The sequence below is a fragment of the Anas platyrhynchos genome, chromosome 3 (assembly GCF_047663525.1).
Source record: "Anas platyrhynchos isolate ZD024472 breed Pekin duck chromosome 3, IASCAAS_PekinDuck_T2T, whole genome shotgun sequence".
Taxonomy (NCBI): Eukaryota; Metazoa; Chordata; class Aves; order Anseriformes; family Anatidae; genus Anas; species Anas platyrhynchos.
In genome coordinates this window covers 18,811,278-18,823,948 of record NC_092589.1, presented here as the reverse complement: position 1 = coordinate 18,823,948, position 12,671 = coordinate 18,811,278, and the positions used below count along the sequence as shown (strand labels likewise).

The 12,671-nt window shown below is 40.1% G+C and overlaps 2 protein-coding genes across 12 annotated transcripts in view; both read right to left on the bottom strand.

The window, feature by feature from the left end:
- Positions 1 to 5,960, bottom strand: part of CLIP4 (CAP-Gly domain containing linker protein family member 4) — a 52,358-nt gene extending 46,398 nt beyond the window's left edge. For 2 of the 7 annotated variants that reach the window (XM_072035471.1, XM_072035475.1), the window contains exons 1-2: positions 5,055 to 5,262; positions 4,484 to 4,607 (exon numbers count right to left, since the gene is read on the bottom strand). The gene's annotated coding sequence lies outside the window, so the exon portion shown is untranslated. Of the gene's footprint in view, positions 1 to 4,483; positions 4,608 to 5,000; positions 5,263 to 5,742 lie in introns of those variants that run through there. The other 5 variants (XM_072035470.1, XM_027453637.3, XM_072035472.1 and 2 more) reach the window with 4 other exon arrangements.
- Positions 5,961 to 6,297: 337 nt separating this feature from the next.
- The window catches only part of TOGARAM2 (TOG array regulator of axonemal microtubules 2), a 57,589-nt gene continuing 51,215 nt past the window's right edge, over positions 6,298 to 12,671 (bottom strand). For all 5 annotated transcript variants that reach the window (XM_072035468.1, XM_038176320.2, XM_038176321.2 and 2 more), the window contains exons 20-21: positions 10,842 to 10,928; positions 6,298 to 8,583 (exon numbers count right to left, since the gene is read on the bottom strand). In XM_072035468.1, coding sequence (XP_071891569.1) covers positions 8,327 to 8,583; positions 10,842 to 10,928 — 344 coding nt within the window. In that variant the 3' untranslated portion in view covers positions 6,298 to 8,326. The remainder of the gene's footprint in view (positions 8,584 to 10,841; positions 10,929 to 12,671) is intronic.

The following is a 12,671-nucleotide window of genomic DNA, read 5'->3' as shown; positions in this document are numbered from 1 at the left end:
TACAGGATCCAATCCAGGCAGGTTAGCAGTAATGAGAATTATAAAAACGCAGCTTTTGAGAGGGGTGCCTCCTTCACTGAAACCTTTGATTATAACAGCTGTCAGAAGTGCTACTGGTAATAGAGGTGCCCTACCAAATACCTTGAGGGAAATTGGAGCTATAATTTGGGACCATCTGTGCAGGTGGTGGACAAAGGAAAGCCAGCAAAACCAAAAGGAGTTACATCATGGGTGACAAGGAAACAAATGTGGAATGATCCTAGGCAAGCTGATTTCCCACAATCAGAAATAAATGGGATCACAACATCAGAAATGTTTCACTAATGGCAAAAGTTAGCACCCATGTAAAAAATAAATAAAAATCCCACCTCCACCCTACCTGCTACCTCAAGGCAAGGCACTACCTGGCAAATGCCAAAACAGCAGAAATGAACATCCCCCAAAATAGCTACCACTGTAGCATAAGTAGCATAGTTATTGATAGACTTGGAGGCACCCTATCAGACTTGCTTGAGCTCCCTGCCTTACTATGGAGAGGATCAAAGCACGGTGGTGAAGTACACCTCCATGAACCCTTGATAAACAGGAGTAAGCAGAAGATCAGCAATCCTCTAGCATAGACCAAGCTTACTCACACACCTGCCCTGCATCTATTTTGTTCCTCCATTGCTAGCACCAGATCATTTGCAGCCTTCACCACCTTGAAAGAACACTTAACTGGTGGTCTGAAATTCAAGAACTGGCCTCTTACTTTACTCTCTTCATCATAATCTTTTCTCTTTCTTTACTAATACAAAACTCTGTGACTGCATTGTTACCCTATGAGGATTTCTGGAGATAGACCGTACAGGGTACTCCCTTGAAATGTATTATTTTAAAGGAGAAAGGGGCGATAAGCCTATCTTACTCCACATGAATCCTTTCTGCTTCAGGCAGAGATGAGCTGATTATATAACAAAGAGAAACTGAAAGCTTTCGTTGTTACAGATGGTCTATCATTTATTATTACTACTGAGCCATTGGGTCTTTTAATATATGAAGGAATCAAAGCTGAAGCCTAAGACCCATTGTTCCCCAGAGCAGTAACTGTTAAGTTGTGAACAAAGCTTTCTAGTCTTCACAACAGACACACAAAGCATCAAGGTCAAGATTACTCTAGAGATAAAGCCAAGAAATTCACTAGCTGCTCAGTTTTTAAAAGCAAGCCAAAGAAGTCAATCTAATGGGGCAATTCCATTTTGCAGCCTTACTCCCTCTTATGCCCAATATCGGTTTAATAGTTCTTACATCCAAACTGGAAATTAAGCTTGCCAGTGTAATATAATAACTTTTTGAAAACATGTTCCTCCATTTTGAAGCTTTGTGTCTCTTTGCTTACACATGGACAATCGGGGCACAAGACCATGCATGTTACTGGATTATTTTTTTATTATTATTGTTTGTTTTAAATATCAAGTTTTTTTAATCAATAACCTGATATCCATGTAAATTCCTTCATATTTGTATTTCAGGGAAAACACATGCATATGTATACAAGCATTTATCATAACAGCCCTGGCATGCAAATAGGTTTTCCATATCACAGTTTTTCATGTGGGTGACACAAAAAACATCAGGGATGCTCTACTGTCCCATAGTGATTGGGAGTCCTGGTAGTCAATTACCTATTTCTGAGCCTTAGATAAATTTCATATCACAACAATCCATGTAGCAAATTAAAGTGCAAAATAAAGAAATAAAGTAGAAAATATAATGGACAATTAAAAATACATATAACAGCACATTCTTCAAGTCAAAAAACACAGTTCTTCAGATCTATTTATTATAGAAATAGCCAATAGAGAGAGAACCCATATACTGCATGTCTGAGCTCTGCTAACCCTGACAATTCAAAGATTTTCAATTTCTACAGCATTCCCTTATTCCCTTGACAACAACAACAACAAAAAAGATTATTTTTTTCCACAGAGGTAAAGCAAAAAAAAAAAAAAATACCTCTGTGAACACCACAGCACAGGGAATGCAGCAGAGTTGAGGTACTCAACATATTCCCAATTTCCTTTGGCTGACCTACTTTCCTTTGCTCATCTACTCCCAACACACAGTGAAGATTGTTGTGACCTCTTCAAAGGTTGTTTACAAACCAGAAAAAAATAGAAAGTTACTTCTTTAAATAAACAGTGCAGTAATAGCTTTAAGAGGCACTTGATAAGTGTAATTTAAACTCCTCTCAGCCAAAACAAGACCAGGACTTGTATGACCTTCTCCAGTCTTCTGATAATACTTCCCAGGAGACCGACATGTCCAGAAGTACAAACCAACAGCACTGGGGATGACTGTCTCTCACCCACCCACTTGTGCACAGTCCAGTACTGTAAAAAGATAAGCAGCACTGAAAGCTAGCGAGGTGCCCAGTGGATCCAATTATCGCATCTTGAATTTTCTTTTCCTCCAAAATTTGCATAAAACTGATCCAAGACCCAAGCTATATCTACATTTTTAGCCAAGCACTTACCAATCCTCACAAGCATCATAAAGAGGACCCTGCATCAACCACATGTTTTTATTATTACATTTGAAAAATAAGAAATTCTTCTGGTATGAAAGAGGGATTAATTTAAAAGGAGAAAAAAAATGCTACCCTTCAAAGAGTGGAGACACCAGCTGGGTATTAAGTTTCACTGTCTTTTCTATCATGTGTTAAAAAGTTCTGAAAGAATATTGGAAGGGGAATTAAACAAGGAAGTCATTTCCATAATTTTGTCTTCAATGAAAAACCCTGAAAGGGCAGATTCACTGTGATGGTAATAGCGACCCTATGTGCTCACAGACTGAAGGGGAGATTTGTTTTTTTCCTGAAATATGCTAACCTTCCTGGACTTTATGCAGAGACCAGGATTAGATCCATGGCTGAGCTAATACACACGGACACATAAAAGAGATTTTGTCCTTCAGAAAGCCTAATTAACACATCACACATATATTTTCTTCTGTAACATCAGAAACTGGCAACCGTGCAGAAATTGCTGTCAAAATGTTAGGGTTTACATTAGCCTGTAAAGTATTTTTCCCTCAGGCAGAGCAATAATGGCAGCTACAAATTAATATGTAAGTTTAAAAGATTCAAATGATTATGAAATGAAACTTAAATATTTTTTAAAAGGCAGCGCCATCAATAATTGCATGGCCCACCAAGAGTTTGAGCTGAATCCAGAAGTGCTTGTTCCAGCCACAGAGGAATTTGTTACACTGTGCAGCACTGGCCCATGGCAATAAGTTATCACATAGCTCTCTGCTGAACGGCTGCTCTGGCTTAGGTATAAATATAGCTCATGGCAGATGAAGTCCCCATTGACTGGAGAAAGAGAAACAGCACAGACATTTTTATAAGGGATAGAAACAAGGACCCCTGGAACCACAGACTGGTCAGCCTCACAACTGTGCCTGGGAACATCATGGAACATCCTCCTGGAAACCACATTAAGGCATAGAGAAGACAGGGAAGTGACAACACGGCGTCAGCAAAGGCAAATTGTGCCTGACCTATTAGCCTTCTATGATGGAGTGAGTTCTGTAAGGCCTTTGATCCAGTCCCACACAACATCTTTGTCTCCAAATTGGAGAGAGATGGATCTGAAAGGTGGACTGTTCACTGCACAAGGAATTGGCTGGATAGCCACCTCCAGGGAGCTGAGGTCAATGACTCAATGTCCAGATGGAGATCAGTGATGAGAGTTGTTCAAGACCAGGATGGATGAGGCCCTGGGCATCCCGTTCTAGCAGGTGGCATCCCTGCCTATGGCAGGAGGTTGGAAATAGATGATCTTTGAAGGTCCTTTCCAACCCAAACTATTCTATGATAAATTTGAGTGACCCTTCTCACCTTTGTTGGCCTCATGGTCAACTCATCCTCCTGCAAGCAAGTCACAAACAACACTATTTGACTGCCGTTCCAGGTAAATATGCATATATATGTTTTTTGAAAAGCACTGCATCTTTTCCTTCTAAAAGATTATTCATTTTCCTAATTATAAAACAAGATAGAAGACAGCTATGTGCCAGAAATAACTCAAATTGCAAATGTACAAAGCTTTGGAATTTGGGCCAATTTTTCTTTGTTCAAACCTTCTGTGAGTACAGATTACATACAGTTAGAAAAATCTATTCTATACAGGACTTTCTCCACATACACCATGTCCCAAACATATTAAAAAGTGATGCCATTGGAACACTAAATAGCAGCAGCAGGTGACACAAAGAAGTCTTGGCAAAAGAGGAAAGAGAGGACCAGCAAGAAGAGAATATGGTGGGTCAAATTTTTTCCTTATAGAAATTGCAGTAAGGAAAAACTACGAGTCTGAAAAAGAAAATCTTCCTGTATGTGAGATGTGTACTACTCTAAACCCTGGTATGGGCACACTGTCACCATTATTTTTAAAGGAATTATTAATTGCAGGATCAATAGGGAACGAAACAACAGTACCTGCCAGCAGTTGCCAGATTGCACAATGAGATCCTACAGCTGCATGGGCAACCTGCAAGAGGTCCAGCCTGGAAGGGCACTTAACAGAACAAGTGGGCTGATTTAGCTGGAAGGCAGCTGTCTCCTGAGAAAACAGAAGAATCTCTTGTTTTGTTTGCCCTGAGTGATGCTGAAAATAAAGAGCTGCCAGAACAAGACAGCAGCCAAAGAAAGAGATCTTAATATTGGCACAATTATATCCGTATGGAAGTCATCTTGTTAGTACAGCCAATTTTCCTTCTTGTGCTGAAACATGCCTACCATTCAAGTATTTGCACTGACAAAAGTACATCAGCTCTAAGCAACTTTACAGCCTATATTGCATACACTAACAGCAGACACAGAAGAGAAGAAACGTGCAAAGTAACACATACAGACATGAGTGCGTAAGAGTGCATACTCCTGTACATGAAGCTAAAGCAGCAGCAGTCAAATCACAAGTAACATGCCCTGAGAGCCTGGGCATGGCTGCAGTCACCTGGGCACAGCTGCTCGGCAGAGATGTCCTGGAAAGCAGCAGATAATGACAAACCTGCACGTCCTGCAGCCTTCACGGCAGCCTCCAAAATAGAGCTTTACTTCCCGTTCACAAATGCAGCAAAGGTGAAACGTGCTAAACAACTGTGAGAAGGACAGCCTTCATTCATCTGGAGTACAGCTCTTAGTACAGAAATTTTACAAGCTCTTTTACCACAGCCAATTGCATTTGAAAACTAGTTGGGAGCTTTTAAGGATACACAGGGGCCGTTTACTGGCTCAATACTTTTTTTTTTTTCCAGCTACAGATACCAAGGCAGAGTAGAGGCTTAAAGGTTCAGGTCAACTCTAATTTTAACTAGATAGTTTTCTCCCTTCTGCTTATATCAAAGGCTTTATTACGGTATCAGAATTCAGTGTCAGCTGGCGGGGATTTGTTAGCAATGCCAGTGCTTTTATTCCCACCATCACTATTTATCAAGGATGAAAATAGCCACCTCAGTGCAGTCCCTCTCCCTCCACTTGATAGAAGGACTCAGCAGCTGGCTCCCAAGCCCACCTTTAACCTTTGCAAGGGCAAATTCTGCCAGAATCACCTTAGTTACACTCCATGATATAGCAGCATCTCTGCAAAAGCACAATCTACCCACCATGTATGGGAGCATAAGCTTTCTTCAGCCCTTCATAGTAGGAGTCACATTACCCTTTCACTCCCACCTTCCCTTAATGACAATAGCTCTTACCTTCAGCAAGCAGGAGACTATCTGTGACAGCCAGGATCTTTCTTGGGGCTCTGCCAGGTTGTATGGTAGAGTAAGCCAATGTACAAAACTGCTGTACATATATTTGCTACCTGGAATAGCCGCTGCACTGCACATTAAATACAACATTCAAATGAATTAAACTGGCCATGTAAGTGCAGCTTGCAATCTCCTTTCTGAGGAGATTTCAGGAACAAAATAAGTTTAAAATGTATATTTATTTCTTTTTTACTAGTTCTAGAAGGTCTAACACTGCCCTAAGTTTTGTTCCTGCCTTCCAAAAACCTTAATAGGCTCATAATAACTTACCATATGTGCACCTGTGGAAGCATGTGGTAGAAGAGCTCACCTGAGCTGACTTAACCTGTACCAATTAACCCCTGCTCCTCTGTTCTCACTGCATGCTGTCACTTGGTCAGCTAAATCTGATTTCTCTGTGGTGGGAGTGGCCATGTCATGGAGAAACAGTCTCAGCTGGAGAGTTAAAAAACGAAACAAAACAAAACAAACAAACCAACAAACACAGTTAGACAGAAAATAGGTACCAGTAGGCAATGCTTTATTCTCATCAACTGTGGGGAACAGCATGCATGAAAGCAAAACTCAAGGCCAACAGAGAGTTAAGAAAAAAGTTACATGGGTTACTTCTTAAACATACTTTGCAAGACCTACAGGTAAAACACATAAAAAGCAGGCTCTGGGAGGCTTCTTCTAAGGTGTGTAAAAGCCTTTTTCTCCCAAGTGCAGAAACTCCTCCCCACATCCCCAAGAGCCCAAGCACAGATGAAGTAAAAATAAACATCTTTCATTCAGCTCAGTTAAAAAAGCCTGTGTAGAGCAGCATTTAAAGGGCTCCAGAGGGAGAAATGTGCAGAGGTAAACTGCAAGAGCAACTTTGGAGGTAGAGAAAGCAAAAACAGGAAGCCCTGTAGAGATACCACCAGCTAAAAAAAAAAATTACCTTTTAAAATAGACCTGACAGTAGCCAACTTCAGGTGCTTAATGAAGTGACACAGTTCAAGATCTGCTTTTTAAACTCAGCCACCTTCTAACATGCATCATTCACTTTTAGCACTTTGGTGCATACTTGTACTCTGCAGAGTCCTAACACACCTGCAGAAGTCCTGCACACTATCATGCCATTCCTGTCTTTGGTGAACCATCAGAAAAAAATTCAAGGAAAACCAAACTCCAAAATACTCTGGCATATATCCAAGAACTGTGGCTTCCACCAGGCTCTGCAGGATCTCCAGACACACCTGGGTTTCAGAGCCAGGTCTGTAGGCTGTCATATGCCATGTCTCTTCAGAAATGAGTTCCTGACCACTCCCTGCTACCAAAAGTTAGGAGTTAAAAAACAAAACAAACAAAAACAACGGTGAAAGAAACACCCTAAAAGAGTCAATTAAATAATTTCACCACTTCAGTACTGTACTGAAAAGAAAAAGTGTTTCTGTAAGAGCTGACCCAATGCAACATCATCATCTAGCCAGCTGGAGTCCCATATAGCTTTAGACATACTAAACAGGTGCAGCAAATAAATGTAAAGGCCCAAGACTTTTGGGATGGACAGATCTCCCTGCAGTATTCTTTGGCTTCCCAACCTCAGGCAAGGTCCTTGTAACTGTCAAGAGCCTTGTCAGGCTCTTGTAAACTTCCATAGCCCCGTTATGCCTCATACCTTATACATGTATGAGGCAAACTTTAATTTCTTGAAAGACAGATTTTATTTTGTCGTTTTAGACATTGAGAAAATGTATATATTAAAAAAGAAAAATTTGGCTTTATTTGTTTCACGGTGCCCACCCACAGCTTACCTCTCTCCAACCTCTGTAGGATGCCCTCAGCCCACGTGCTGCCCCAGGACCTCTGTGTGTCACCTGCCACCCCCTACAAGGGGGCACAGCCCCCCTTCATGACCCTTCTCCTGCACCTCCCCAGGAGTGTCCCAAAGTGTTTGGAGGCACTGAGACAGCACTTGTCACCTCTCCATATCAGCCCATTGCATGGGGAAGCAAAGAGGACTACAAATAAGAGGTGTTCCCTAAAATAGGAGGGAAATTTCAGCAAACCTAGAAAGATTTCAGAGAGAAATCTCAGGTATCTTCAGTATTTGTCCTGGCACCGGAGGCCTGAGCCTGGACATCTCTCGTAGCTGCCACTGCACCAGCAGCAAGACATCTAATCCTGCATACCACATGTTTTCAAAGCACGTCTTACTTTATAAGTAAATATACATATATGCACATCTCTTACTTTCCAAGTATTTATATAAATATATTATTTTCTTTTTTACAGTTACAAATTGCATTTACACATGGGGTTTATTTTTTCATACCTATATAAGCTTCATAGGGAAGAAAATAAAACTTTTGAAGAATACTTCCTTTTAAAAAATAAAAAACTTACATCAGAATATACTATGTACATCTGTAGCTATAAACTCGGTAGGGTAAATCTGGTGCTTCAAAACCAGAACAAAACCTATGCCAGGGGTTCCACCCTCTTTTCCACATGCCCCATGCAGTGCCTTACTGCCACCTGCATGGAGTGCACCAAGCCTTCTTCACTGGACATCCAGGTCCAAAACATGCCAGAGGTTTTTCACCACATGCTGAGGCTGGCCAGCGGCGTGCTCCTTGAGGCTGGGGCCCATCTCTTGGTAGAGGCTCTTGGCAAGCTTGGTGACTGCAGCCCTGACGTTGCTGCTCCGGCCAGGCAGGACCCCGTTCCCGATCATGTTGCTCAGGAAGTACCAGAGCACGGGCAAGGCGTAGCGCTCAACCATGTGGGCTTTCCGGGGATAAACAGATGCCACGAGTACTGCCAGGCAAGAGAGACAAGTTTCTTAACACCTTAATGCAAACAAGTTCCTACCTTTATTTTTGGTTCTTTGAAGGCTTTTCCAGTTAATGCCAGCAAACACAAATAGCCACAATGATCCAGAAACAGGCAGCAGTGGCTGATCATACACTGAACAGAATAATTGACCTCTGAGGACCTTAATTTCTCCAAATCAATGGCTTTGTGTCCAAGATAGACTTAGTAAAGTGCATCATACACATTTTGCAAATTGTTTAACTAATTACTTGTGTGTTACAAATGACAAAAAATGTCAAATCTCTTATTATTTCCTTTAAGAAGTCATATACAGAAGCTGTAAAAGATTTTGAAATGCTGCTTAGAGAAATAATTGAAAAATTTCTAATAAAAAGGATGATTACTTTTTTTGTGATCTTTGATGAAAAATGCCACAAGTCTAATCTAGCAGTTCCCTTTTGCTCAGTGGCACACAGCAAATGGCAGTAATATACCACATTTCAGAACTCCAGACCACAAAAATGTGTGATGCTTGACAGTCTTATTAGAAACATCAGTGAGTAACTGATATCTCTGGGAGAATGCTCTGATTTGAGCTTTTTCCCTCATACTTGGTGGCCTCTAATGAACAGCTATTTCCAGCTTCAAGATGTCTAAGGTAATAACCTATACCCCACTGCCATGGCATTTGAGCATCTGACAACTTTAATGACATTTATCTACACAGTGTTCCCTGAAAGAGGGAAATAGAGACAGAAACTGTTTCACAGGGTGCTGAAACTGAACCAAAAAACAAGCATTCCCTCTTACTCTCTGTGAAATCTGTTCTCAGCCCATTTTCTGAACTGAACTGTAGTAAATACAAACAAAAATTTACTACCAACAGGCTCCTTGCATGGCAGATTTTGCTGAGAGATCAAAATTTGAAATGGTCTGGAGACACAGCTCTTATTTTCTGTTCAGTGGAAACGTTATGCAGTAACCATTTATTATTCTGCAGGGGAAGGACCACCATTTTCTCTGTGCTGCTCATTAGTCATCAACACTTAAACAGATGCTGAAAGTACCTAAGAACAGTTCTGGTAAGCAGAACAGGGTTATTACACCTGGTTTAAAATGGAAGTTCATTTGAGTTTAAGTGCTATTAAACACAGCAGTCACTGTGGAGCTTCAGACGAGAATGTCTGTTCCCACAAAGTCCCAGACAGAACATCTGCTCTCTCCAAAATTGTCCAAATTAATGTTCAAATGCTTTATTTGAAAAAGAGATCAAAATAACTGTAAAATTAAATTATATTATTATGGAGATTTACTTTATTCAAACTATCTTTAAAGGCCCTTTTTAATTTGCTATAGCTAAACATGTCCTTTTGAGATTCATAATGAAACAGCAAAGTGTATTAAACCTTGGATTAAAAGATGCTGCTATAATTCACAGTGGCTTTAGCCCTAATTAAAGCAAGGCTATAAATAGTTTTCTCTAGTATTTGTAGAGATTGAATTTTTTTTTCCATTCCTTGGCTATTGCCATTCATAGTAAGCTACTATTATAAATCAATTATCAGTTGCATTTTTAGTGTGTAGGACACCACTGATATAGAAATAAACTGTTTATACATTCTGAAATGTTCAGTGTCACGTTATATCCATAACACAGGCAGGGAGCCATGGTGGGTTGGGATCAATTGCCCACTTCTGCCCCTCTGTTCTCAAATCCTGCCTTGCACATTGTCCTTGACTGTAATATTTTGTCTGGAGTTTTCACCTGCACTGCAATTCCCAGTCTCTGCAGGATTCAGCCACAAAAGTTTCCAACAGTTAGACAAGGATCCCATGCTGACAAAACAAACTGATCCTCAGAAATACCAGTTATCGTATTTTTTTCTATAGGATGGTCATTCAGTTCAGGAAAGGGACCTCTTAGAGACTTCTTTGACCTTTACTGCACTGTCCTTCAATAAGAGGAACTGGCCAGGGTATTTTTAGCTCCTTTCTTTCCTGGAGGTGGATCCTGAGATGCTGCAGTGAGAGATCAGCACTGGAGTCCCAGTTTTACAACTTGCATGCCTTGACAAGCATGCAGGTAAAACCCTGCCAAATACAACTTTTATGTGTATTTTGCAAGAGGGAGAAGCCCAGAATCTTCTAGTGATTGATGAGCTACTGCACCATATATTCAGAGGAATTTCCTCTAAGTATTTGCCATTTTCTGTGAAAGACTGCTTGATTTAAACCTGGAGATTGACTGAAGCAGCCAATACCTGACAGATGTTCTGTGACATCCTGCATAGCTCGACCGCTGAGGAAACGCACTCGGTGGGCAAGCACTTGCAGCAGTAATGTGTTATCTGGAAGAAAAACATTTATTTCTGCTTACTAATAGAGGTTACAAGGAAAAAAAAATAAAAAAAAAATAAATAAAAAAAAAAGGCAGAGGCAATGGCATTCTGTAAAGTAAAATAAATTTCTTCTAGCTTCTGTGTTTTTACATTTCCATTTTCATTAGAGCTTACTTGGAAGGATTTAAAATTCAAAAAGAAAAGATTTCATTTCACAACTGTAAATACAAATTTAACTGCTGTACAAGGAGCTGTATTACATATTTCTCATGAGGGCCCTCAAATTTTAAATCACATTGAAGCAGGGCGTAAGTTTTGCATGATGGAGTTTTGCAGAGATGAACCTTGAAGAAAAAGGGTGAGAAGGCTCAAAGGTCCAGACATCCATTCACTCTTTATGGATAAACTGGCACTAAATCTGTAAATTACATGGGGGGACCTATGGACAAGACTCCAAGTTACTTGTATGACAGAGAATTACCTGTTCATCACTAACACCATGTCCTATCAGGGGTTCTTGTAACATCTCTGAAATCAGAACTTGGCACAGAGACTGAAAAACTAAGATTTCCCAATACTTGACTGTTGTAAGTTTTAAAAACTTGTAAGTTTTAAAACATGTAAGTTTTTCCTATGCTGACTGTTGTTGATTTGAGTTCTTATTTTAATTTATAAAAAGTTGCCCAGACTGGTCTGCAAACCTGTAGTCTTACCACTTTGATAAGCTGAGCAAAGCTTCTCTTGGAGATAGATGCTCATGGGATGTGCTACAGTACCTCGTGGTGTCTCCAGGAGTGGCACCAACAAGGCAGACAGACAACTTCTTTGTGAAATACTACAGAACCAAGTCCCAAAGTGGTTTTAAGCAGCACTGTGCTATTAAGAGCTCCTTTTTATATGAGATATAAAAAGGAAGTCCCTAATGATCTTTTTGCAAGCATGAAGTGAAGAATTGATCCTGTTATTCTAATTAATTTTCTGCTTTGGTAATTACAATCTTCTCATTCACCTTTCTAAACAGACACTTAGCTTTTTGCCTCACAATCCTGCCATATTGGCAGATGTTGTTTCACACTTGCTGTTCCTCTTCAGAGAGTTACCTTACTGCTGCTGCTTTAAAAAGAAGATAGATAAATAAATAAATAAGAAAAAAACACTCTGAGATCTGGAGATTTTGAAGCAGTACGAAATGTTAATTAATTGATAATATTGGTATCTACACAGATTTTCATAGAAACACTTGGGTTTGGCAGAAATGAGGAGGAAATATTTATTTTTTATAGGGAAATTAAATGTATAGTCACTACTCACCTTGCAATTTAAGGGTTTCAAATGCCCTGAGCGTTTTGAAACTAAAGCTCCAGTCAATAACAAATTTACCCAAGCATTACTTTAGCTGCCTCAAAAGACCAAAAGACAGAACAGCTTTTAATAGCTGTTAGATAAAAAAAAAGGCAGCAGGCAGTTCATTTTTTATTGACTCAGCTTTAATTCTCGGTACTAGATATTAGATAAACCTGTTGGCCACAGGACAGGTCCAGCATTTGCAATACAAGCAAAAGAAGAATCTGCTTTGTGCTCACACCCTCACTGTGTTCCCCTTTGCTACATTAATGCTTATGGGAGAGATTTCCCTTCCCTTTTCTGGAGGGCTGGTCACTCTGGGAGCTACTCAGGCCTTACTCCACACCCTGGTGCCAGGCAGTGGCCATCTAAAGGATTTATCTTTCATGACAGATGACAGATTAGGAT